The following is a 27,070-nucleotide window of genomic DNA, read 5'->3' as shown; positions in this document are numbered from 1 at the left end:
GGCATTGCTTCTACCAGGGGATTGAGTCCCAAATCAATCTGTAAAAAGCACTATAACTACATAGTAGTGGCGTCAAGAGTAGACTATCAACCTAAGAGATGTTTTCACTAGAAAAATGTGCAGTCCTGTTATAAAAAGATAATCTATCAACTGATAGAACCATGTTTTTTAGAAAAATTGAAATCGAATACCCCTTACACATATCAAATCTGCAAAAAATCTTCCCATTATGTAAATTGTTGTGCGAGCGGGCCAAGAAAGCTGGTTGAATGTTTATGTTTTATAACCCAAATCCTAAAAACCAAAATAATTGCAACAAGCACAAAATTTTACCGCTTTGATCCTCTGACCTTCACACCTACAGAACCTAGCACTCTTCTGATTGTTCTCGAAGTATACTATCTACTGACCGTAATCCCTGAACCAGAGATAAACAAGATAATGTTGACCAAAAACAACAGCTTACCAAGCCATTAACTGATTCATGTAAATCCCCTCATCTTCTGACCATAGTTCTCAAATCATTTGCATATTTCTTTGAATCAATGAAGTTCCAAAATAAAGAAAGCACAAAGGCGGAGAAAGAGAGAAACAGAGGAATTATGATTGCAATCTCCAAAAGTATTATCTTTATTTATTAGTTAGCATCTGAAGGCATTCAGTAACTCACTCTTTGTGCAGCTAGCTGGGAATTAGTCATCAGCATCAGATAACAATCATATGTAAAAATCTTTTTCCAATTTGCAAAGCAATCATTTAGAGGTGGATATGGAATTAATATACAGTAAAGCATGGTTGGATTAAAAAGAAAAGGGAAAATTTTTCCTTTTACCTAGACTTTGGGCACAATGCATAGAGCCTCATAGGACAGGGACATAAAAGCCAATGCATAATAGAGAATGGAAAGGGAAAGGCACTTACAAAATGAGAGACTGCCACCAAATTCTTCCTTTCCTAGCTCAGACAGAATACTTTATATCAATATCAACTCTTGAACCACTTAGTGACGCCAGCTTCCAATCAGTTTTACTTCTGGGGAAAAAGCCAATTCAATTTGTAAAATTATGAAAGATTTTTGTACATTTCAATTTTATATACTAATATAAGTAAGAAAATGCGATTATGATAAGAAAACAGCAGACAAACTAACTCAGACCAGATAGAAATAATAGTCGAAAGAATAAGAAACCAGATAAAGATTCTGCAACTAACTTCCAACTTTCATGCCAGAAGAAAAATCTGGTATTGCAAAAATTGGAAGGCAATGATACGAGTACCTGAACTACCACTGCACATTAACATCTTATGCTCCAATTCTTGAGCAGCTTCAATCATTCCTTGTTCTTGATAAGCTTGGATCATAGAAGCAAAGGTTATGCTGTCTGGTTTGCATTGTTGGTCCTCCATTGCTGAAAACAGTTCAACCATTTTCTCTATATTCCCAGCCCGGCCATAGGCACTGATGACACAGTTGAAAAATGGGGTGTCTAATATCACATCAGTATTGTCTACTTGCCTGATAATTGAATCAACTTTGTCCAAAAGCCCAGATTTACTGTAAGCGCTAACCAGGGAGCAGTAAGTTATTGAATTAGGTTTCATTCCTTGATGCTTCATTTTCAGGAAATATTCTTCCATTTTCTCAACATTTCCAGCCTTTCCATATGTCTCAATGACAATGTTAAAAGTAACAATTGTAGGAGAATAAAACCTTTTCTTCATAAAGTCCAGAACAGAACCCATTTTCTCATACATGCTTGCTTTACCATATGATCTGACAAGTATATTAAACGTCATAATATCTGGCTTTATTCCCATTAGCTGAAATTGATCAAACCAACTCTCTACTTTATCAATCTCTCCAAAGTTGCCAAAAGCCCCAATAACTGAGTTGAAAGTATATATGTCCGGAAGGCATGTGCCACTTTCAATCATGTCTGACAATGCGTGTTCCATCTGTTCAAAAAGCCCAGCCTTACCATACCCATCTATTACAGTATTGTATATTGTAGCGTTACATTCAATTCCTAAATATGACATCTCAGCTAAAATTATCCCAATCATATCAAATCGACGAAGTTTAGCACAACATTTGATAAGGATTGAGTAAGTATACACATCAGGCTTGCAATCAGAAACCGACTTCATTTCATCAACAGTATGAAACGCCTTGTCAAGGAGGCCACTAAAGCCGTAGACACCCACAAGTGCAGTGTAAACATCAATTGTCGGTTGAAGCCCATCGGACTCCATTATCTCAAAAAGCAAGCCAGCATGATTTGGCTGCTTACACTTGCCAAGCATTACCAATAATTTTGTATATGTCTGGCCTTTTGGTATGTACCAGCGTTGCTTACGTAGTAGGCTGAAAATCTACGAGTAGGAAATTCAGACAAAGTCATCCAAAAAACTGTTAGAATGATCAACTTAAGAACCACCAGACTTTGGGCTGGTGGCCACCACCAAAGCATTAAGGCTTGGTGGGGTGGGAGGTCAAGGGTTCAAACCTTGCCTCCCACCAATTGCCACAATATGTGTGGGCTTGCTGAACAAAAATCCATACGGGTACGTAGTGCACCCGTATGGTCCGGTGGTGGTTCAATCTGGGTTACCCCTGGGCCTCTTCAGGTCCCCCCTCCCCCTACTATAGAATAGTGTAGGTCTATCGTATCCGACAAAAAAAAAAAAAAATTCAACTTAAGGCATTTGTGCATAGTTAAAAGTGGGAAAGCACAACATGAAAAGCCTCCAAAACTAAACTTTTGTTTCCTTAAATTTCCTGAAACACCAAAGAGATTCAACAAAAACAGCCACATGAGTTAAGGACATTAATTTGTCTTCTTTGAACTTTACATACTTTATGAATATTAGGGTGGAGCCACCTATTAAATTGCTTAAAACTAAGATCTGAGTACGAACAGCTGAGAAAATAAAATTCCTTTGAAAACACGATCCGATGCAGGAGCCTGTTACACCTTGATATTGTTGTTAAGTAAGTTGTTAGTTATGCTTCGCTAGTTATGCTTTGTTGCAACTTTTCCAGTAGTTTTAGAAACTGTGTTGTGTAGCTGGTGAATATGTGCCAGACAGGTGCATTATTAAGGGTAAGTGTGCTCTTCTCAATTTTTGGCAATAATGTATTTGGAGTGTAAGTAGTCTATCTATGTGTTGCAGCCAGAACTTTTTAGTATCAGTTATTACCTAAAACTTGTATCAGCTCTGCGGGTTCATACAGCTTATTACTTCTGTATCCTTCAAGCTTTTGTGATTTTCATTATCAATCCTACCACTTTTGGAGCTAGATTTCCTTTTACTTTTCTACACCCCAGTCTCACTTCTACTCGGTTCCAACTGCACAAATCCCTCTCTCCCTATGAGTGCAGATTGAATGGCGTAGAGCCATTAATGAATATATCTCACTACCACCACCATCAGCGCATTAAACTTCCATACGTCTTGTGTAGTTCACTAAGCAATCATCTGGCATGAGTACTGGTGAAATTGTAATGACGATTAAACTGGCAACTAACATAATCTAGAAACCATAGCTTTGAAAAAATACAACACAGGACAAACTTCAACAACCATATCATGAAATGGGGAAAAGTTCATCAGAAACTGGCTCTGTTCATTTAAGTATTCAACCACAAAGCATTCTACCCTGACATCTTCACATTTTTTCCTGCTGTTGCTCTTAAATTTTGCACATGAACCCAATATACTCCTTTTCACCTCGTTTAATTCTTTCCCTGTCACTCCTACTTCTGTTACTATTATTATGGTACCCACAACAACCAACATGATCTTACACCCAAATCAAAATTGAACATCATATCATTTAAAGACGGAAACTTTATTTAGAAAATGGATTTTTCACACAAGCATCCCAGAGCAAAACATTTTACTCAGACAAATTCACCTTTTTTCAGCTCTTGTCCTTAAATTCTGCAGATGAAGCAACATACTCCATTTCACCTTATTTAATTCTGTCTCCTCCAACTACTACTACTGTTATTTTTTAGTATTATTATAATTACTCTAGCAACAACCACCATGACCTCACACCAAAAATCAAAATTAAAAATCATATCATTCAAAGACAGAAATTTTATCAAGCAGGGTTAAGAAAACCCACAAACCTTAAGAGCAGATTCCCAATCATTCCCTTTAATGGCATCATCCAAGGCATCCAAAACAGCTTTTGGATTGAGATTATTATATTTATTAGAATTTGCTTTCTTCACTATGTTTTTTGTAGCCGCCTCACTCCTGAGAATTCTTGAGAGTTCCTTCTGGGAACTCTTCTGAAGGCCCTTTGAGGTGGTTATTGAGTCTTTCTTTGATGATTTAATGGTGGAGAATTTTGGGGTTCTGGGATGATGAATGGAGGAGAAGAGGCGCAGGTTAGCTGGGTCGACGAGGTGAAGCTCCATTGCGCCGGGGGTGTAGGGGAGGGAATGTTTGAATGAAATGTGAGAATTTGGGAAAAGTGGAAGGTGGAGGGTGGAGGAAGAAGATGAGAGGCGTAGCTTAGCAGTGACAGTGGAATTTGTGTTGTTTTGCGCGGGGATAACAGATTTACGTGCAGGGTCTAGGGATGGCACGAAGATTTTGATTTCGTGGTCCAAATTCCAATTGTGAGATTTTAATGGGTCATTTAGAAATCCAAATGAAATCCATTTTATTGGGTCATTTAGAACTTAATTCTAGCCCTAGTAATGCTATGGAGTAAGGACTAAAGGAACCAAAATGATACATGTATCAAGCTATGAACCATGTCTTTTTTTGTTTTGTGAAATTCATTAGTTCCTTTTCTTCAAAATGAGATAAAATTCAAAAATACTTTTAATGGAGAAATGCAATTTTAGTTCTCAATATTTGGCCTGCATATTAAATTGAGCATAATATTTTGACTAAAATAAATGTAGTGCCTAAAGTTTCTAAATTTGAGCAGATTTAGGACAATTAAAGAAAATTTAATCATTCTTAACTATCAAAATCAAATTTTAGTTAAATTTTAGTTAATCAACTATATTAAGTTTGCATTTTTGGACCCCCAAAATTTGGGATTTAAATCACTATAGTTCCTTAACTTTTAAATAGTAATGTTGAGGGTTAGAGGATGAAATTAGACGCGAATCAAGTTGAAATTGTGTTATATTTACTACAGAATGTAGTATTAAGAAACATGAAAAAACTAAATAAACTTTTCTTCTTCCTTTTTTGTTTCTTTATTTCATTTACTCGTACCATGAATTCCTAATGTGTTATTCTCATTTGCCTAATTAGGCTCAAATTAGGCAAAATACATCTAATTATATCAATAATTAACTAATAATGATTTTTATTATTAAGATATATTGATATTTAAGTACTTCGTTAAATATCCCATTTAAATATAAACAACTACGTGTCAATTAAGTTGATAGAATAATAAATTTATTTTGGCATTGCAATTGGTTATCCATTAAGTTTCAGCGGTTTCATAATTGTTTAAATTCTTTAATAAAATTATCAATTTAGATGAACATAAACATGAATACATTAAAACTTTATTATTAAAATATTTAATTTAACATGAAGGAAAGACAAGAAAAAATGAAAAGCAAGTTTCTTCCAAAAATCCATACGAGTATTTTGTATTGGTAATTATCTTTACTTGTCAAGATTCCTAACAATAATCAATTAAAACCTACATCCATAAGTAATGCAACAACTTTTATAATAGTGTTTTTTTATAAATTTACATACTAAACTTAAGGATTCTCTTTTTCCCACAACATTTTTCTATATATATTTATATGTGTATTTTTATTTAGTTATAATTAATTTAATAAGGAGATACTTTTTAGGTAAAAAGACGGTGTTATGTCAATGTGAAGTGCTTTGAGGGATTTTTATAGGAATTTGAGAACACATTTGTCACGTATTTAATTTAATTCATATTTTATTTAATTTGAAAAACCTTAAATATAACTATTTGAAACATGTTAAATTTTGAACATTAAGGGCCAGATATATAAAGTCAAACTTTTGGTTAACTCCAATTGATTTTGACAAGTAGATATTGTAATTTTTCATTAATTGTCCTAAGTATGCCAAAATTAGAAATTTTAGGAATCATATTTATTTTGGTGGAAACACTATGGACCAATTTAGCATACAGACCAAATATTGAGAACTAAAACTACATTTTTCTTAATTTTGAAGATGTTAAACAGCTGTTCTATGTTGCAATAGAGGTTATTGTTTTAAAGGTAGTGATATATAAATCAAACTTAGTGATATACACTCTTAAGTCTCTCAAAATTCGGATTGTAAAGGTGCGACCTGGTTCTTTGGTATATTCAAATATAACACATGACATTATGTGGGTTTTTGTATATTCAAATTTAACACACAACATTTTGTGCGGAAATGAACATTATGATGGGAAGTGCTTCCATGTATACCTTAGTTCTTGAGTTTAGTGATGATCTTAGAAGGTGGTTAGTTCAATACTTCCAAAACTTCAGGAATTATAAAACTGATCCACCAAAAAAAAGTGCATCATAATTCCATAAAATTATTTAAAGAATCACAAAAAGCATGACAAATTTTATACAAGGTCTCAAAATATATTCTAACCTTGGCAAATGGAGAATAAATTGAAAAAAGTTTAACAACCAGCTCCAAAAATGAAAAGAAAAAAGATGTAATTGAGCATTCCAAAGAGCTCAAGGAATGGCACTTTTGACATATTGGGAACAAGATTGGTTTCCATCTGAGATGAAATTTCTACCAGTACTTGAACTCGTCTAATACATAATAATTAAAGTAATGTACACTACTCGATTAAACACATCAAGTACTCAATCGCGGTATTCTAATAGTCAAACTCGACTCGTTTGGTTACTTGAGCATGCTCGAACTCGACTCGAAATTGATCAACGCCCAGTCGAATCAAGCAATTGACCAAACAGATCGCGTGCATCTCACGAGTAGTTCGATTCAATTACAATTCTAGATAAAATGCTCAAAATTCACATACTCTGATTTCATGAGAGGGGTCATTTCCCTTAACATTAGGAGACAAGAAATCATATTCATATATATATATATATATATATATATATATATATAATAAAGTCGTATTCTCATTATTATCCCTTCATGTTTTCATGTTTTCTCTTTCCTACGTGGATTAACGAAATGTCAAATAGTTTCCTACGTGGCTTGCTCCTTTTTTGTTTGGATTTATATCAATTTTTATTTCCTATAAGAATTCTTAATATTGTATGATTCTTATTTCCTACCAAAAAAAGGAACTGGAAAGTAATGCGATATAAATAAAAGAGACATAAATATCTCTATTAGACATATCTCCAAATTCATGCCAATAATTTGTGTACTACATAGGGAATCGAAGTAAATAAGAATTGTTATCACTACAAGAAGTAAAAAAGTAACTAATTTCAATTAATAAATGATCTTTTCTTCAAAAAAAATAGTTATTTGGATGATTGTGGTTTTATTTCCTATAAGAATTCTTAATATTATAGGATTCTCATTTCCTACTCAAAGTTATGTACTTTAAGCAACTTAAATCAAGATAAACCTACTTTTAATGTTTTTATCAATATCTCTTTATATCCTTATCAACTAGTTTTGTACCCGTTCGTTGAACGGAAATTTTTGAAAAATAATAAATTATTTAGTCAATTTTATGAAAATGTCGATATGAAATACAAACTTAATGTATATTTTATTATAACCTTTCTTAAGTATATTACTATATGCGCATTGTAATATAAAGTATTCTTATAATATAAATTTGAACATCTAATTCAGTAAATAATAATTTAAAAATAAAAAAAATAACATTCGACGATACCATAACATTCAAAAACTTGAAAATAAATAAAAAGTGCACTAAATAGTATCAAATAATAATTTACTCTACAGAAACTTGTTTTTGTTTTTCTTCTATTTGAACATTCTCCTCGATTTGTCCGTGCAAATCAGCATTTATTGATTTTTCATTATCACTGCATGATAGCAAAGCAGGATCACTAAGTATAAAAAAATAAATGATTTATCACATTTAAGATTGTGTATAACAATACGTAAAAATTATAATTTAAGAAAGTAAAATAGTATATTAAATCTACCTTCTCATGTAAATCTTTTTATGAGAATTCCCTTCCTCTGTGGTTTTTGTTGAACCCTCTGATGAATGATTTATATGAAGTGTATTGAAATGTTGTTGATTAGAATCATCTGTTATACTAATTGGGATCTGGGAAGAAGATACTTCAGGTTAGTATTGATTGTCGGTTCCACCAATCTAATAATAATTTATCAAAATTAAAGGCAAAAATATTATGTGAGATATAATATGTGAAATATAAGAGAAATTTATTACTAATTCAAAATATATTACTAATCCTATGTGTTCATAAAAAAACAAACAAAAAATAAAAACAAAAAATAAACAAAATTTAAGATATGTTACTAAACTTTTACAATTGAAGATCAACATGCCTTTTTTAAAAAATATATGTATTGAAAGAAGATGTAGCTGATTATTAAGACGAGTGGAAACCAAAATCGATATTTTAATGTGCCAACTGCTTGCACTGAAAATACCTAACCATGAATTTGATGCATAAAATCAATATATTAGAGGCTATATGTAGTGTAGGCATAAGAAATAAGAATTGATAAGAATATAAAGAGATATTGATAAGAACATTAAAAGTAGGTTTATCTTGATTTAAGTTGTTTAAAGTACGCAACTTTGGGTAGGAAATAAAAACCCTATAATATTAAGAATTCTTATAGAAAATAAAAGTGCGTTCTCAAAAAGATTTTACCTACCTTGAATACCATCTCAACTATATCGAGTCCTTTAAGTGCATGGACTCCTATGGTGTGGGTCCACACACCTCCCCACCATAACGGGTTTATAGGAATTTACAAACCCGTGCTCAAATAGGAATTTATATTTGACCGTACGGGTCAAATACATATAGTTCATTGGATTCAATTAACTTTTTCTTTTCCATAAATTTCGTGCTATGCACTATGTCTTGATAACGCACTTAATAATAAAATTTATTAAGAATCCATTTTCAACATCAGATATTGACTTCTGTTATTAATGGTTTCTTTTGAAATTAGTTACTTTTCTACTTCTTGTAATGATAACAATTCTTATTTATTTCAGTTCCCTATGCAGTACACAAATTATTGGCATGAATTGGAGATATTTATGTCTCTTTTATTTATATTGCATTACTTTCCAATTCCCTTTTTGGGTAGGAAATAAGAATCATATAATATTAAGAATTCTTATAGGAAATAATAATTGATATATATCTAAACAAAAAATGAGCAAGCCACGTAGGAAACTACTTGCCGTTTCATTAACCCACGTAGGAAAGAGAAAACATAAAGAGATAAGAATGAGAATACGACTTTATTATATATATATATATATATATATATATGATTCTTATTTCTTATGCGTACACTACATATAGCCTCTAATATATTGATTTCAAGCATCAAATTCATGGTTAGGTATTTTCAGTACAAGCGGTTGGCACATTAAAGCATCGATTTTGGATTTTCACTCCTCTTGATTATTAGGTACATCTTCTTTCGATACATAATTTTTTAAAAAAGGCATGTTGATCTTCAAATGTAAGAGTTTAGTAACATATCTTGAATTTTATTTTTTTTTGTTTTATCTTCTATTTGTTTAGGATTTAAACAAGTACTTTCATCGTTATTTTTGTAGGATTCTTACTAACATGTTTGTTAATTGATTTTTGTGATCATATGTTAAGATGTTGTTAATTTGCCTTTAGGAAAAACAACCAAAAACAAAAGGCACTGAAAAGTAATGCGATATAAATACAAGAGACATAAATATCTCTATTAGATATATTTGCAAATTCATTAGTTAATTAAAAGGTTCTGGCCGTTTACTTAATTAATCCACTTGAGAATGGTTTCACAAGGTTTTTTAAAAAGTATCCAGCCTTATGTCTTACCAACATAATTTAAATAGAAGAGAGGTCAGGAACCTGATCACTTAAACAACATGAACTTCCGGCAACTATTGGCTATATACACTTATAGTCTATGCTTCATAAATAGCGCCACGAAAGTGCTTTGCAGAATACATCAATTCCTTGCTCCCATAATCAAGAAGTTTAGAAGCAAATTCTATCTACATTCAGAATATTAGCTACCACTATCAATGCTGTCAGTAGTTGACATCCAAGGAATATTCTCAAATGTTGTCAGTAGTCGACATCCAAGGCCCCGTATTGTAAGAAAAAAATGGAGTATTCTAAACTATGTAATGCTTGCAATCAAAATGTAAAGTATCCTAAATTGAGATATGTCGTAGGTGTTAACCTTTTTATCATTTTAATTGCTATAATATCTACATAAACATATCTTTTAGAATATGTGTATTTATACAGGTATATGTTAAAAGTCTTAGCAAGTAATGCAACCAGTAGTGCTTGGTTTGTTATATTTGATCAAGAGGTTGAAAGAATAATAGAACACAAACTTTCTTTTGTTCTTGAAGAATTTAACAAGGTAAACTTATATCTAATTTTTTAAAATATTTTTAATAATAGTAGAGAATCCGACACTTATCTCAGCCGTTGAATATTCTAACAAAAAAAATCTATTACGCATTTCATTTCTAGGAAGGATTTAGCAATGAAATCGTGTCATCAATTATAAATAAGATCACGTGGAAACCTTTTGTGTTTCAAATCAAGTTGAACAATTATAATCTGGAACAAGATAGTAATAGATTTACAGTGACTAGATGGTTCCACTGTGATTTCAGGAGGGAAACGTATTTCATGCTTTCACAGGCAATGTGTAATAAATTTATCTTATATTTCACATATTATATCTCACATAATACTTTTGCCTTTAATTTTGATAAATCATTATCAGATTGGTGGAACCGACAACAAATACCAATCTGAAGCATCTTCTTCCCAGATCCCAATTAGTACAACAGATGATTCTAATCAACAGCATTTCAATACACTTCATATAAATCATTCATCAGAGGGTTCAACAAAAACTACAGAGGAAAGGAATCCCCATAAAAAGATTTGCATGAGAAGGTAGATTTAATAAACTATTTTACTTTCTTAAATTATAATATTTACGTATTGTTATACACAACCTTAAATGTGATAAATCATTTATTTTTTTATATTTAGTTATCCTGCTTTGCTATCATGCAGTGATAATGGAAAATTAATAAATGCTGAGTTGCATAGACAAATCGAGAAGAATGTTCAAACAGAAGAAAAACAAAAACAAGTTTCTGAAGAGTAGAATATTATTTGATATTATTTACTGTACTTTTTATTTATTTTCAAGTTTTTGAATGTTATGGTATTGTTGAATGTTATTTTTTCCATTTTTGAATTATTATTCACTGAATTAGATGTTCAAATTTATACTATAAGAATACTTTATATTACAATGCACACATAGTAATATACTTAAAACAAGTTATAATAGATCATACATTAAATTTGTATTTTATATCGATATTTTTATAAAATTGACTAAATAATTTATTTTTTTCGATGATTACGAACAGGTACAAAACTAGTTTATAATTAAAGAAACCAGACTCCCTCTTTTGTGGTTTTAATTAGCATAATATTGGAATCTACATTTTTCAAATACATATGCTCACACTTTAAATAATTGATTTCACGTGACTGTTTTTGGTAAGATTGGGGACAGACAACTTGACTAATGTAATCACCCAATCAATAGACTTGGCAAGATTCAAAAGCGAAACGAAACTAACTAGTGCAGGTACTACTTGGAAACAGAGGACTTCCTACCTGCTTTGCAAGTTGCAACCTACCGGCGTGATTGGTCTAATACTATAAAGCGAACCATTCAACGTTGTTAAGATGACATATTTTGTAAGGTGAGAACGGCATCTTTGACATTCTAGAATCTCTATATTTCCAAAATTTTTCTCTCTTTTTTTTTTGTAATAAAAGATGAAATATATTAAAACAGAAATTACAAATAGTTCTGGGGAAGTGAATCAAATAAAGCATTTTTATGGGGGTAAATGTTATATTTCTAAAAATATAATTTTGAAAAATTTTGAAATCTATAAGTGATAAAAGCGAAATATTATGAAGATTGGATTGAGATGGCTCCATAGCTTCGTCCCTGGTCAAGGGTTCAATTTTCATAAATCCTTTTTTTCATATTATTACTTTTCATACTACCCTTTCCAAACGAATTTTACAGAATTATTAGGAAATAACATTTACTTGTAAAGCCTTTTAAGATTATTGCCTGTCCTTATTATGAATTTTGACTACCATACATAATTGTTATTTTTACTTAATTCAAAATTTTTTTTAAAAAGTATACAAGAAACTAAGAAGGGTGCATGATTATCGGTATCTGACATTTATTAGTAGTAGTAATATTTTACAAAAGAAATTCAAATGACAAGAAAGTTTATTCTACATAACTGCAATGTTGTCAAATTTGTCTTGTACCATTTTATAACTTTTTGAACTTTAGTTGGTCTTATTAAAGACTTAAGACTCGGGAAAATCTCTAAGATATCGAAAATGTCAAGAGCATGCATCTAGATTTGAGTAACATAGAATTTAATATAACAAAAAGAAATAAGTGGAGCATTACAAAATGAAAGATTCAAAGATTCTTTGGGGAGGATTTCATAATAATAAATTACACAAGGACACCCTAAATAAATTAAAATTCAATTTACGTACATTAACAGAAATGAGGTTGACCGACCAGCACCCGGTCCAACAACCGGTTGGACCAGTCACCAGAACGCGGCGGTTATGGCCAGCCTGTGCCAACTTGACGCGGTTTTTTTGGTCCAAATAAGTAAACAGCGAAAAGAAGGTTTAACTTTTAAAATATGCCCTCGTATTCTTCACTATTGGCGAACAGGACCCATCCTCATTTGTATATTAGTTTTCCAATCTCTTAACTATATATTTTGTCAATTAGATAAATCTACTAAGGGATCTTAAAATCGTAATTTCATAAGTAAAAACATTGAAGCTCGAGTCTTGAACATTATCATTGTTTTCGTTTATAGAATCTTTTATGTACAACAAAATTTCCCAGCTAATGGAAAGACTATAAACTTGATTTTTAGTTCCTAGTTATTGTCCTTGTAAGAACTTAATTTGTCTTCATTATTTTGAATATAATAAATACCATAAGACACTTAATCTATTTGCATTTCAATTTCCTTTTAGTATGTGTGTAAAAAATTATTGAGAATAAGACACCAAATGTGATCAATAGATTTTTTGAGTTTGACTCTTGCATAATTAATAATAGAATGAGTTAAAACATATATATATGATATCAACTGTAAATTTTAATTAAAAAAAATCGAGTAAATTGATGAAATCGATCAATGCTTTTCTGTTGTATGTCAAAAAATGAAATGAAAATTTATAAAGTGGCTATTACTAAACAACCCTAATTGAAACCACACTTCAATGCATATACCATATCACAAATGCTTGGGGCAAGAACAAGGATACATAAGCTTACAAGGGTAGAAACACAAATTGCTTAAAACACGCAAATCAATTAACGTTACAAGGAAAAGTCACCGAAAGACGACGAGACGAGAACTATATATATATACACACACACACTTGACCTAAATTCCCTCACAAGCATTCACATAACATTCTCCCATTTTATGGGCTCTGAGGTTTGGGACGTTTTCTAACAAATTCCATTTTTTTTTCATTTCTCTTTTCTCTTTTTTATTCTTCCTTTCCTCTCTCTCTCTCTTTCTCCAAGAAGATTTTGTCATAAAATCATCAAAGAGAGAAAGGAAAGGAAAGGAATCAATCAACCAATCAAGAAATGGCAAAATACATGGAATTATTGGATGCAGGTGTCAGAATAGCTGCAAGGTTTCATTCCCACTGCCCACAAACTGCAAGATTGTATTACCATCCTCCGGCAAGTCAAGATGGTGGTCACCACCACCATGAACGGTCCTCCCACAACCACCCTCTTGATGGGTTTTTGGGTCGCGGCATTACTGATGATTCGGCAGCTTTGATGGGACGTTTTGGCTCCAAGGCTGGTGGTTCTGGGATGAATGATTCTACTGATTTTATTCTTTACACTGTTGTCTCGTGACATTAGGCCGAGGCCACAGATTAATGTTTTAACATAATTCTTTTGCTATTTAACTATTGGAATTGGATTGGTTGCAAAAGTTATCGGTTATAGTTTGAATTGTTTTACCATAAATTTTGTGCTATTCTTTTTTCTTTTTTTTCCTTAATTATTTATTGCTTTCTTCTTTGATTTTTTCTTTTCTGGAAGCGGGGTACTATTCAAATTTAATTTAATTTTATCACTTGATACGTTTTCTCGAATAACATATGGATTTGGATTGAAGCAAGGAATATTTCTGAAAAGATAGCATAGATGAGTTTTCTAGGACCGGACCAAATTGGGTTAGGTGTACCAAACAGGATCCCGGTTCAACTATGCAGAGCTTATATAACAAGTCGAGATGAGTTCAACTTATCCGAGTCGTTATTTTGAATTTCAAATTAATGACCTAGACAGCTCGGTTGATTTAAGTCGTCAAAAATATAATACAAATGTAAGTGCAATCGCACCTAACTCCAAATCTAATCCGTTTAGATTGGCCATTTTTCAAAAATAAATTTTTCAAATACAATACTAAAGTAATACATAAATAAAAATAACTCAAAAAACATCTCAACTATATAATATATCAAATATTTCAAATACACTGCAATAGTAAAATATTTTAACAACACCTCTATAAACAGTTAATTCAAACAGAGCCAGTTCAAAGTTTTCATTTAACTGGTATAGAATTAGTGACTCATGACAATTCCTATTTCTTTGATAGTAAAGAAAAAAAATTAATAGGAGCCTTTGATATAGAAAGTACCATTGAATGTTCATCTAGTGAAATTACACATAGAACCACCCTGTATTAGATACCTTGTAATTAAAAGATAAAGAAGGTTAAACAAACTACCACAACAATACAGGGTATCAACCTCATGAACGACCCATAATTAGGTGTAGTATAACATTTTTTTTTCTCATTTATATGTTGGGACCATGGATTAAACCCTAGTTTCTAGAATTAAGAATCGACCATTACACCACGTAACCACTTAGGAGGTGGCAGTGATTTTTTAGATTTTCAATGTTAAACTATAAAAGCGGGAGATGGGCCTTAGAGTTTTTCTCGTTATTAAGTTTAAATCCTTCTTATATTCAAGATTCAAATCCTGTGTGTAACAGTTAGTGGTGGAAAGGAAGTGGAGAAAAGCAGAAGGGTTTAAAAAAAAAGGAATATGAAGGCACCTATTTTCTCAAATTTATTAGTATTTGGTTAGTTCTTTAATTTCGCCGCCGCGCCCCGGGGGGTGGGGGTTGGAGCGGTTGTCCTGCACTGCATTTGGTGACCCCATTATTGCTTCCCAAGAATCCCAACCACAAAGTTGAAAAGAATATCAAACCGTACCAAAGCTAATATTTGGCAAATCCCTCCAACTATGTGTCAGCATTTATTTCTTTAAATGAAAATACAAACCGATGGATATATTCAACGTAAATATTTGTTTTTTTTTTGTCATTTTATCTATATCTTACATTCTTACTCTATTCTAATTTATCTAAGAGGAGATCCAACTGGCCCTACGGGGCAAGTGGGGACTGAATCACCATCGGATCAAACGAGTGCACTACGCACCCGTCTGGATTTTTTAGAAGAGCCACTTATTGTGGCAATTGGTGAAAGGCAAGGTTTGAAACCTTCACCTCCCACCCACCAAGCTCCACCAGCGCAAAGGCAACGTACCTATTTGTTGGGTAAGTATTTTTATTTGAACCAAAATCCATCAATGACGACTGGTAGAAATTGGCCGGTCCGGCTAAGTTAAAATTTTTTTTTTTATCTCAACTTTTGAGAAATTAATTGATTGACCGGATTTTATCAAAAATTAAAATCCTGACAAAGAATACACACACACATATATATATATAATAATAGTTGAAGCCTTTCGTACCTCAAAAGAAAAACTAACAAGGGTGATCATAAAGTGAGGCATCTTCTTCTTTATTTTAATTCACTTAATTTTAATTATACATTATATCTTTTTCCATAAAGAATATAGTATTGATGACTTTTTGTAGGACCCGAACATTTCGGTTGAAGATTGTCAAATTCATACATTTCTTTTTTCCAAGTATTAATATTATGTAAGGACACGGAGCAGGACAATCATCAGATCAACCGTCCCTGAATGGTGTAATATTTTTTTAAATATTTTGTAACTTTAAATGAATCACTTGTATGTCTCTACAACATAGACGTGATATTCTGTTAGGTAACTCAAATTTGGATTACATCAATTACACACCAAATTTTCGTTCTTGTTTTTCTAATGCAATTTCTATGTTGAGTTGTCTTTTGGCATATTTGCGACAGATTCTTTTATTTTTGCAACTAGAAAGGTAGGAAACTGTATTCACACATTTGCTTAGTGACTTAGTCGTGCAAAATCCCGGAAATTGCTGCCTTTCTAGAATTTAGGCAAAAGGTTCAACTGGTGTTTGTCCACTATGGCAGATGCATACCTGCAAATTGAAGCCATTTTTCGAACTCATTCCTATATGCTTTTTAAGAGCAATTTCCACAGTCATTCATGCCCGCTTGAGCATCTAGCACTTTTTTTTTTACAGGTCCACTTTCTCAAAAACTTCAATGAAAGCCTATGCTGAGGCAAGACCTCTAATTTTTGAAATGCCAATCTTAGCCATTACATCAATATCCCATCCTATCGATCCTATGACTGCTAGTGTACATACACTGTCAGTGTAAAAAAAATTAATTTTTCTTTCATGAATATCTTCATGCTGAAAAATTAACTTATACGCTATTGTACCATCATTTGAATATCTTTACGCAGCACACAATTGTGCAGAAGAAAGCTGGGTACATAACTATGCCAATGTTTTTGGGTACAGAACTATGTAGCTCTTTTTTTTCAGCCTAATTGCGGTCACACTATTGAGGAAAATTTGCTTGATATAGATGAGCACAAAATTCTATATCACATGCAACCGATTAGTTTGCCTGATCAGCCATTCACAAGTAACCTTAAAAGGTCTGGTGACAGGAAAAGCAAAAAACAAGCCTACATTAACTGGTGTGATTTAAGTTTGAGTGATATCCTCATTCCCTGACTTGTATGTCTGTTAAAAGAGTATCCCTTTTCCCAACCAAACAAATTGCAGAGAAAGAAAACTTATATAGGTTACTTGAGGCGAAGAGAGTCAAAGAAAAAGCGAGAAATCTGCTGAAAGATGCAGGAAATAGCAACAGAACTTCAAATGCAGAGCATCTTTCAGAATAACGCACAATTAGCATAGTCACAAGACTCAGCCAAACCTAAATGATTTTACTGAACAAGATCTTCAAACAAAACAGTGATCCCTGTCACACTACTGACCATCTGAAAGGGGCTTCCGAGCCAAGAAGAAATACATTGGTGTGAAGATATCTTTCCTGCAGAGGCGAATTCAAAGAACCATTAGTTATGACCCTGAAGGAGCCAGCAGATCGGAATACATGACCACACCCCAAGAAAAGATGCTTTAGACCTTGAGTATGCACTTTCTTTCGAGTCAACCAACATGCTAATATAAATAAGGTCTAAATGTAGCACCACAAAGTAAATATGCATCAGAAACAAGCATGAGAGATAACATACATCCCCAAAAATGTTTATTAACACTGACATGTTCCCACTCTCAGTTCTTTCCCGACCAACATGAGCAAAGCACCACTTGTACGTGTACCTTACCCAGGATGAAATAAATGAGCCATTTCAGATGATTATTGGACTATGGGATACAAAAAAGACGAATTCATGTGTTAAAATAATACAAGTGAAACAAACAAAACATACTGTGATGAAAATTTCCAACTAAGTCTAAATCGACAGCTTCAAAACTTTAATAAGTTACTTATTATAATTTCAAAAACAATTCTAAGGAGAAAGTTCATAGCTGTAACCTAGAAAATCTAGGGATAACCATTGGATCCATGACATTTTCTCCTTTCAGTTCTTTTAAACAGTAATTACAAGGTAGGGAAGAAGGAAGAATGTAGAAGGCGAGAAGCAAGCTTCCACTCTATGACAGGTAGTGGTGCAAAATCTAGATGCTTACAAAGTCTTGGGAGGGCTGATTTCAATTTTGCAAAATTTTTTTTGATGTGGAAGAATCAAAGTTCATTGAGGATCTATTATTGAAAAGAGAAAAAATTTTCAATGGGTAAAAAGGCTACCCACCAGCCCCTAGATCTGCCATTCATAATGAGGACACACATAACACAACTTCATACTCCATACTTATCTAGTCAAGTTCACAAAATTGTTCCTTCCTAGTTTTTGGGTGAACTTCAAAAGCCTTTCTTTTTCGCTTTTTTAAAATTCAAACTAAGCTTCCACCACGCAAAGGAAAAGACCTCAACCAAGATTCAAAATCCTCCATGCAATTTTACTTGATTAGGTAATTCATGCTAATCAGATGGTATGTCACAGGCATTTCTAGTTTCTCTGACTCTTTTGACATTCATGATTCTGATCGCACTTGCAATTACTAAGATTATGAGCCTAAAACTAATCTAACCAAATAGCACTTGTGATGCCTTTCATGAATGAATGGTGGTATTTCCAGGGATAATCCTATATGAGGGCATATATGCAACAGATACAAAGCTGCATTTTAGGAAGAAAAACAGAAGGAAAATTTTTTCTTCTTTCACGTGCAACCTGAACAAGGATGTAAATGTATGCCCCATTATGAGAACAAACCAGACTTAAAAATTTTCCTTTCCGGCACCATCTTTTCGCCTAAACAGGAAGACTTGCATTGTCATATCTTTTAAGTTGCAGCCCACTGGATTGTAAAGCTTTCACAGAACCCAATTGAAAAACCACAAGCCTAACACAACTTACTTATCAAAATTATTTGCTTCTAATCCCAAAACCAAGTTAGGCATGATTTTTTTTTCCAGTTCAGAGATGAACTCCTATAATAGATTACACAAAAAATTTGTTACCGTGGTGTATATTTGATATATTCGTTTTTTGTCATTCTATGCATTTGATGAGTAAGTCAGACTAGTAATCTATTGTCTGAAAGAGGAGACAATGTGTATGGATGTTTCACCAGTGGTTAAAAAATTGCACTTTAAATAGTTCTGGAAAAGGGATTGAGAGTCAACAAGCGCAAGAGCAGAATCGAATGAGCATAAGAGGAATCAATTCCTCTCTCTTTCCTGCTGGGAAACTCTCTTAAATGAAACAATACTCTGGCAGAATGGTATTTGCAGCACTGGTAACATCCACAGCAATCATGCAATATCAACTAATGTGCAGCATTTTATTTCAGACAAGAGGCCAAGGTACTAGTAACAGAAGTCAAAGTTTGGATAAAAGGCTTACTTTCCACCAGCAACAAGCCCTTCTGCAGCTTTCTCTAAGAAATCTTGAACCCTCTGACTTCCATTTGGGGCAAGTCCTACATACTCTAGAGCCTTAACCTTCAAGAAAACAGATCAATGGTGGCAAAAAGCATAATATAGATCTTATTAGTACAATGGTAGCACAAACTATAGTAAAGGAGCTTTCACTTGTTGTTTCAGCAGCATCAATGGAAAGCATTTAAAAATCTTACTAGGTTTTTGGTAATAAGACGTCCGACTGCTGTTAGTCGGAAACTGCTCAAGGAGAAGTGACTTTTATCCAGGGGCAAGTACCAAGGAACCGGTGAGTCTGCTGCAAGATCTTTCTCCCAAATAACCTTAACAAACAGAAATAGTTTTCCAATAATCAACTGGCAAATTAAAAGCATCCTTGAACATGAAGACTCCATAGAATAATCAAAATTTTGTTACTCACTTCAAAACCTGCTTTCTTCACAGCCTCAAGGCACTGTCCTGTTAATCTTATGTCAGGTAGACCATTGCCAAGCTCTATTTCAGCCTGCAGCCATTAAATTTGGTATTTAGATGTAAATAATCCATTTAAGAAATATATACTGCTAAAATATGCTAAGGAGATGATCTCCATGCTGCTTCAAATACCTTGATTTTTTGATGTTCTCTGTTATTGGGGTCAAAAGAGTCTGTCATACACCATTCATATGCAGCAAAACATTGACCAGGTATTAGTACCCTATATATCTCTTTGTAGCATCCCACCTTAAGGCCAGAAAACAAACATAAGTAAGCAGACAAGCAAACACACAAAGACGAGTTTAAGTCATCAATAATTACAATTAGTCAAGGAAGAGGACTCTACAACCTGGTGTAAAAAAACAAACAAAAACCAAATATAGCTTGGAAGTCTAAAATGTCACATCAAGGATGAAGAAATGTCCCTACCACATCAGGTGCATGACATGTAGCTTCTATTGCATATACTGCATCAAAATGGTTGTCAGGGAATGTCATTTTCATGAAATCAGCCTGCAACATCATTAAGCAATGCTATAACTAGAGAGGACAGAAATCAGAACCGGAGAATAACTTGTTAACTTGTCCTCCTTAAGTTACTGACCTTCACAAAGTCACAAGTGCGTTCTACCCCAGCAGCATGGTTCAGTACCTAGAGTCAAGGATAAACACATTGGAACATGCATAGCTTACATGCTAGACAACCAGGAAAAAGGAAGCAGTGCAAAAAAAAAAAAAAAACTGTGCAACTTCTTTTCTAATAAAAAACTTTCAACTTCACACATGAATTGGTCAACACAGGTCCTTCAATTTAAATGCTTTGCCACCAATACACAACGACATTGAAAGTGATTAGGCGTCCGTTGTTATATTTAAACAACAAGAAATGAAAATAAGTTGTACCTTTCCTCTTGATATCTGATATTCATTGTTGTTCAGACCAGTAACTGAAGTTAAGCTGCCAGATATCAACATAAATCAGTTTCTGAACCAACATGCTATAAATGTGCAAACTCTTGGACACACATGATAGATACTCATTGTGATGATACACATGAAAAAGATTCCTAATGGAAATTCTACTAAGTTTTGGCACTTGCCTTCAGTATTGACATCAATTTCAATGTACTGTTACAGCTAGTAGCCTTTCTCGTCAGGCTAATAACTTACCATATGTTCAATTTTGTGATATCTATGCAGCAATTATATGTAGGTATTTAGCAAACAATTTTATCATAGAGAAAAGGGCATACCCTATTATAAAATATATATTTCAGCTAACAACAGGAAGTTTGAGAATTGAATATTTTACATCCCAACAATTGGCATCTTGTGACTGTAATAGCACACAAGATAGGAAGATGGACAAATGACATATCATAAGCAAAAAATATTTTAAGAAAAGAAATCAAAGTTCAAGCAATGAGAAGCAAATAACGTGGATCAGTCTGATGGTAAATTTTATCAACCTGAACTGAGCAATTTCTCTCAAGGGTCCACCAATTCCACATCCTACATCCAAGACCTACAATCATGTCAGAACTTTAATGATGTCTGGAAGAGATAATTAGAGGACTAACACAAGCCCTTTTCCTTGATGTGGTAAAATAACTCAAGATTTAGTGAACGAGACCTTCTGTCCTGGTTTCAGCCCTAATTGTAGAGCCAGGAAATGCTCATGCCGCTTAATGCTCTCCTTCAGAGACTCTCCTTTCAATCTGCAGGAAAGTGGAATTTAGTTACCAATTTTTGGTCCCAAGAGTTGCAAAGTGGAAAATTATAAGACAGATAATAAAATGTAACTGTCCACCTTGCTGCAAAGTGGAATGATTCTCCCCAGCCATATTCATAGAAGCTAGTCACCAGGTCATAGTACTTGTTGACCTGACAACCAAAAGCACATAATATGAAACAACATGATGTCTTTGCAGTCAAATTACATACCCATAACCACATTGACCGGACAAAAGGATTCAAATGCTTGAGCTACAAGGGAGCAAAAATGATTGCACAGATGCTTGCTAACTTATAAGCTACACTGCTTGCTATATGACCGTATGTAATCCCAGTCAGCACTTCCTATCTGCAGCTTAAAATTCAAACTGAATCACATTGGAAATTCTAAAGTTGGCCAACCAAAACAATGACATGCATTTTGTTCGTAGTAGGCAGGTAAGGAATGCTCAAAATCATCAGAAAATTGCAACAAGCAGGCTTTGCTTGCACCAAATTTGATGATCTAGTCTCTAAATCAAACCATGTATCCTAGGGGCTGAGAGGTAACCTGATAAATGCCGATCTAATAGCAGGTGGAAAATTATCAAAGAAAGAGGCTTGGATACAGGAAAATGTCATACTTCCGAAGGCTCAGGGACATTCAATGTGATGATTTGTGGTCACTTTTGGGACCAGTATACTATGAATACTTTGCATGCCCCAGATTTAATAGATATTCTTCCAGCTTATCCTTTTCTTTTGTCAAATCATTGCAGTTGCAAATTATCCACTGAACACACATACAAAACAGTCTAAGAATGACTGTTAAATTAACCACACAAGCAAATGTTTAAATCTGCCACTTAGACGTGACTTAGACATCAACATAAGTAAACAGATCCATTATAACAAAGCCCTCTCACCATGTCACTGTAGTTAGCTTTCCTCTCTTCCTCATCACCTCCATAGTAACCATGATATTTCTCATACCTTGTTCATTATCATTACAAGAAAGGGAAAAAAAAAGATCAGAAATTCACCTAAACAATAGAGAAGGCAAAAGGTTTCAAGTGAAATTGTCAAACAACAATGGCCAGAATGATGCTCTCAAACCATCTTCCACCCTTCAAAAGTACAAAGGCCAAAAAACACCAACATACAAGTGCTAGCAAGCAGTAGTCTCATTTAATATTCTCAGAACTGAAAATCACCTTAAAAGTCTTCACCTAGTACTTCATGATGTCATTCATTAGAAACTTCATAAACCCAAATAACTTTTAAAAATGTATAAACATTTTTTGTTTTCCAAATAACTTCTAAAACTGTTAAGCCTCCACTTTTCTAAAGGGGCTAGATCTGTAAACATCAGGTGAGTTCTTTGTTATAAATGCAAATCTCAGGTAAAAGGCAATAAACTTTTCTCAATAGTTCATGATCAGCTGATTATTGTTTTTCCAAATCTAAAAGGTATTTTTGGGTACTCTTGACTTATTATGGCTTCTACTTTTAGCTTATTTTGCTCAGAAAAGCAGCCCCTGAAGTGCTTCTGAGAGCAGCTTTTAGCTTTTAAAAGCATTTCAAACCAACAATATTTTCTCACATTTTATAGTAGGACTTCAACAGCTTTTAATTAATCAGCTTAAGTAATCCCAAACTGTTGGGAACAAGGCCAAGGTTTAAGGACTCAAATGTAATGATATTTAAACTACTCACAAAAGGAAAACCAGAACATGCGTTAGCAAGAAGATTGATACTAGAAAAATTTGCACTCAGAGAGAGAGAGAGAGAGGCAGAAACTAAACATCAAGGAGTAATTATGATGTCATAATTCAAGAATTATTAAAAAAGAATTGTAACCTGCAACCAACAACTGGACACCTCCACATCAAGCTATTGCTATGATGTCACTCAAGATCAAGTAATAATTATGATGTCACAACACAAAACATCTGGGCCGAAATTATTTGATAAATCTTGAAATTAAGTACCTTACAAATTAATTCAAAATAGTCTTACCCTGAAACTATTTATCTCAAATCATCGACAAAAAAAACACAAATTTGAAAATTCTAAATGTTAGTATTTTATAGACCAAGTTACTTTATCAAGAAACATTATGGTTACAGCAAGGCATTTACTAAAACAAAAAAAGAAGAAAAAAAAAGAGCACCCGCACTCCAAGATTGACTTCTAGTAATCATTTCATGTTACAAAGAACCGTATACAGTGAAGCCAGCATAACCACATCAGCCTCATCAATTTGGACTAATGACCCAATTTCACACTCAGGTTTAAAAAGCATGACGTTGACTAACTATCGAGGGGAGCAAATTACCATCAACATCAATCCGAATACTAAAAATTGTAACAAACTCAATATCAGGAAAAGAAAAACAATGGGGTTTTACGGAAAAGATAAATTCATGCCAATTTTATGCACAAAATCATCAGTCTGAAAATATCTAAATCTCATGCACAGCATTCATATATCAAGAAAATTCTTAATCCCGTCCATAACAATTCAACATATTCATATTCATAACATGCATGCTTAGGGAGAGAAAAAAAAACAGTGGGACTGCCAGAAATGGGTAAAAACGAGTTCATACTTGTCAACAGCAGAGACAACATCATCCTTGGCAATCTGTCCACCGAGCCCAGTAGCCAGATCCAATGCACTTGGTTTCGACATCTTTTCTCGATGCTTTCACCACCCAAGATCTAAAACGGACAAACAGACAAAACCCACAAAGAATCAGACCAAAAAACAACCCATAAAAGAATTGGGCGTAAAGATTTCACAAAAAAACAAGGCAAGCAAAGCAATGCAGCAGTAATCTTGACTTACGTCGAAAGAGATCTAGCGTGAAATGGAGAAAGAAAGCCGGCAAAGATGAACGGGGAAAAGAGGAAAAAGGGGGTCAGGCCTGAGTCTTGAATGGGATTTTAATAAGAAGAGTGGTGTGCTGAATTACTAGTGTGCGAGTGTGCGCTGATACAGCTGGGTGAGTGAGAGGGGAGTGGAGAAAAGTTAGGAGGAGAAAGACACGGGGAAGACAGCAAAGATTTGTCTCGTTTTTTAAATGTTATCTACGTGAGCGGCCCAAGAGAATGAGACGAAACAAAAAAAAAATGTAGAAACAAAAAGTTTGGGTAAATTGCCCTCATGGCCATGGACAATTGGACATTGGACCACGGCACTTCACATTTCTAGAAGCTATTTTGATTTAGGGAAATTGTGGAGTTGAACTAGTGGGATTTAAGCTTTGGATGACTTTTGTTTTTATCAAAAAGGGGATCATAGAATTTTTCAATTTTATTAGGTTTAGATTAAATCAGCTGAAAAGTTGTAATGTATATGTTAGGGAGTCAGATTGGAACCTCTCAATCTAATACTAGTACTAAAATTTAGAAAACAAAACTTCTACTACTTAGTAGTATTAAAGTTTACACGAATGACATTGATCTAAAAGTTGAATGAACATAGTAATGGCATGATTGTATTTATGTTATGTCAAATTCGGTGTTTAATTATATATATTTTTTAAATGATAAAGCTCGATCATATCATTGCCACGAAAATGTCCTTCTTATCTTAAATATACATAATTTCCAAACTGTGAAAATTTTTTTTTTTTATCAAGCTCATTTTACTTTAAGCAGAACTTGGAACTAATTCTTGCGACATTTTTCTTGTGAAGCAAGGATCGTCTTTTTGATTTGATAGAAGTTTGTGTATAATTGAGAATCGACATAATAATACATCAGTGGAAGAAAGCAATACAAAGATGGTACTTATTTCATAAAGAAAAAACTTTTATATAAAATAAAAAATTAGTTTTAAGAGAATAATTTTGATAGTTCAACATCACTATTACATAGGTATGAAAAATTTTGAAGAATTTAAGGAAGGGATTTCATTGATTATATGTGCCGGTAACATTCGCTTTAACATTCCATAGCAAACAAAGCAAAAACACGATTTCAAATTTTGGCACGGAGCTTAAACATGTTAGAAACAAAATTGATTTATTCCAATTACCAGGGGCTGAAAAAGCATTTGCACAAAATAGGAGGGCACATTTTGTAATTTTCACAGAAAGTTCAAGAATGTTGGAATCTTTTACTGACTGCCCTGTGACTAATATTCATGATTTCCACGTCAGTAAATGGAGTCGAGAGCTAGGTAATGGCACGTGCACAGTACCAAAGGGAAATTTAGCATTAAATGCATTGTGGATTTGGGCGAATATTTTGGGTCCTGGCTACTACGGGGGAAAGTTAATATTTTCGATTGCCAATATAAAAATGGCAATAGTACTTGGTGGGGCAGATAGAGAGTGGCAGCCAAAAGTTTTTCCGTTTTTGCTTCTTTGAGTGTTGTTTTCTTCTCCTTTCTTCCTTTTTCATTGAGTGCTCCAAACGAACCCCTTGGCTGCTCCAAACAAGCTTCGCTGCTGATCCTTTTTTTTTTTTTTTTTTGGTCGATACAATAGCTTCCTACGCTCTGGAAAGGGAGAGGACCTGAAAAGATTCCCGGTTAATTTGAAGGGGACTGAACCACCATCGGATCAGACGAGTGCACTACGCACCTGCCTGAATTTTTTAAGCAAGGCCACATTTAATTGTGGCAAATTCACCAAGCCTTAATGCATTAGTGGTGGCCACTGACCCAAATGCTAGTGATTTTCACTGCTGATCACAAGAAGAGAACCATGTTGTTCTTTGCTTTTATTTGGTGCTGATTTTTTTTTTCATTTTGATTTGATTTCATTCTCTATCATATAATCAACCAGTAGCCAAATAAAAAATAAAAGACATATTAAATTTAATAAATAATTAATTATCCAAATAAAAAGAAAAAAAAAGAACATGAATGTCCCGGTAATTTTTGCATATTTTATTTTGACCCATAACTATTTCAAGAAATTATTAATTGGACCATAAATATTTTCAAATTATATTTCCAGCCCCTAAATTGTAGAATTTTTGCAAATCAATTCTTTGTATTAGCTATAAACTCATCAAATATGTCAAGTTAAGGGTAATTTTATATTTTGTTTTATTTTTATAAATAACTTAAATAAATGTATGATGTCGATATAAAATCATCCGATTAAATAATCGATCGAACCCATTGACTCATGATCTCATCGACTCAATGTTAGGTGTGAATTTAAAAACACAGGCTAAAAGTGAATGGGTGAAACCCATTGCTTGTGGAACAAAAATATAAGAATGCAATTCACGTGC

The 27,070-nt window shown here is 33.3% G+C and overlaps 3 protein-coding genes across 3 annotated transcripts; 1 reads left to right on the top strand and 2 right to left on the bottom strand.

Moving 5' to 3' along the window:
• On the bottom strand, positions 1–4,487 carry LOC113760705 (pentatricopeptide repeat-containing protein At3g53170-like). The gene is made up of 4 exons (XM_027303384.1): positions 4,140–4,487; positions 1,278–2,373; positions 922–1,032; positions 1–38 (listed from the first exon to the last, which is right to left on the bottom strand). Exons 1-3 carry the CDS (start codon positions 4,431–4,433, stop codon positions 1,001–1,003), a joined length of 1,422 nt encoding a protein of 473 aa, XP_027159185.1. The 5' UTR covers positions 4,434–4,487; the 3' UTR covers positions 1–38; positions 922–1,000.
• A 9,451-nt stretch (positions 4,488–13,938) lies between these two features.
• Positions 13,939–14,220, top strand: LOC113759532. Its single transcript, XM_027302108.1, has one exon. It carries the CDS (start codon positions 13,939–13,941, stop codon positions 14,218–14,220), a length of 282 nt encoding a protein of 93 aa, XP_027157909.1.
• A 3,037-nt stretch (positions 14,221–17,257) lies between these two features.
• Positions 17,258–24,859, bottom strand: LOC113761525 (cycloartenol-C-24-methyltransferase). The gene is made up of 14 exons (XM_027304547.1): positions 24,666–24,859; positions 24,427–24,538; positions 22,741–22,807; positions 21,912–21,985; positions 21,735–21,819; positions 21,571–21,626; positions 21,005–21,059; positions 20,706–20,753; positions 20,531–20,614; positions 20,231–20,347; positions 20,046–20,129; positions 19,822–19,947; positions 19,590–19,687; positions 17,258–17,644 (listed from the first exon to the last, which is right to left on the bottom strand). Exons 2-14 carry the CDS (start codon positions 24,507–24,509, stop codon positions 17,581–17,583), a joined length of 1,041 nt encoding a protein of 346 aa, XP_027160348.1. The 5' UTR covers positions 24,510–24,538; positions 24,666–24,859; the 3' UTR covers positions 17,258–17,580.
• Between the last annotated feature and the right edge of the window lie 2,211 nt (positions 24,860–27,070).

Source organism: Coffea eugenioides, chromosome 2, assembly GCF_003713205.1.
Source record: "Coffea eugenioides isolate CCC68of chromosome 2, Ceug_1.0, whole genome shotgun sequence".
Classification (NCBI taxonomy): Eukaryota; Viridiplantae; Streptophyta; class Magnoliopsida; order Gentianales; family Rubiaceae; genus Coffea; species Coffea eugenioides.
This window is presented reverse-complemented; position numbering and strand designations above follow the sequence as displayed.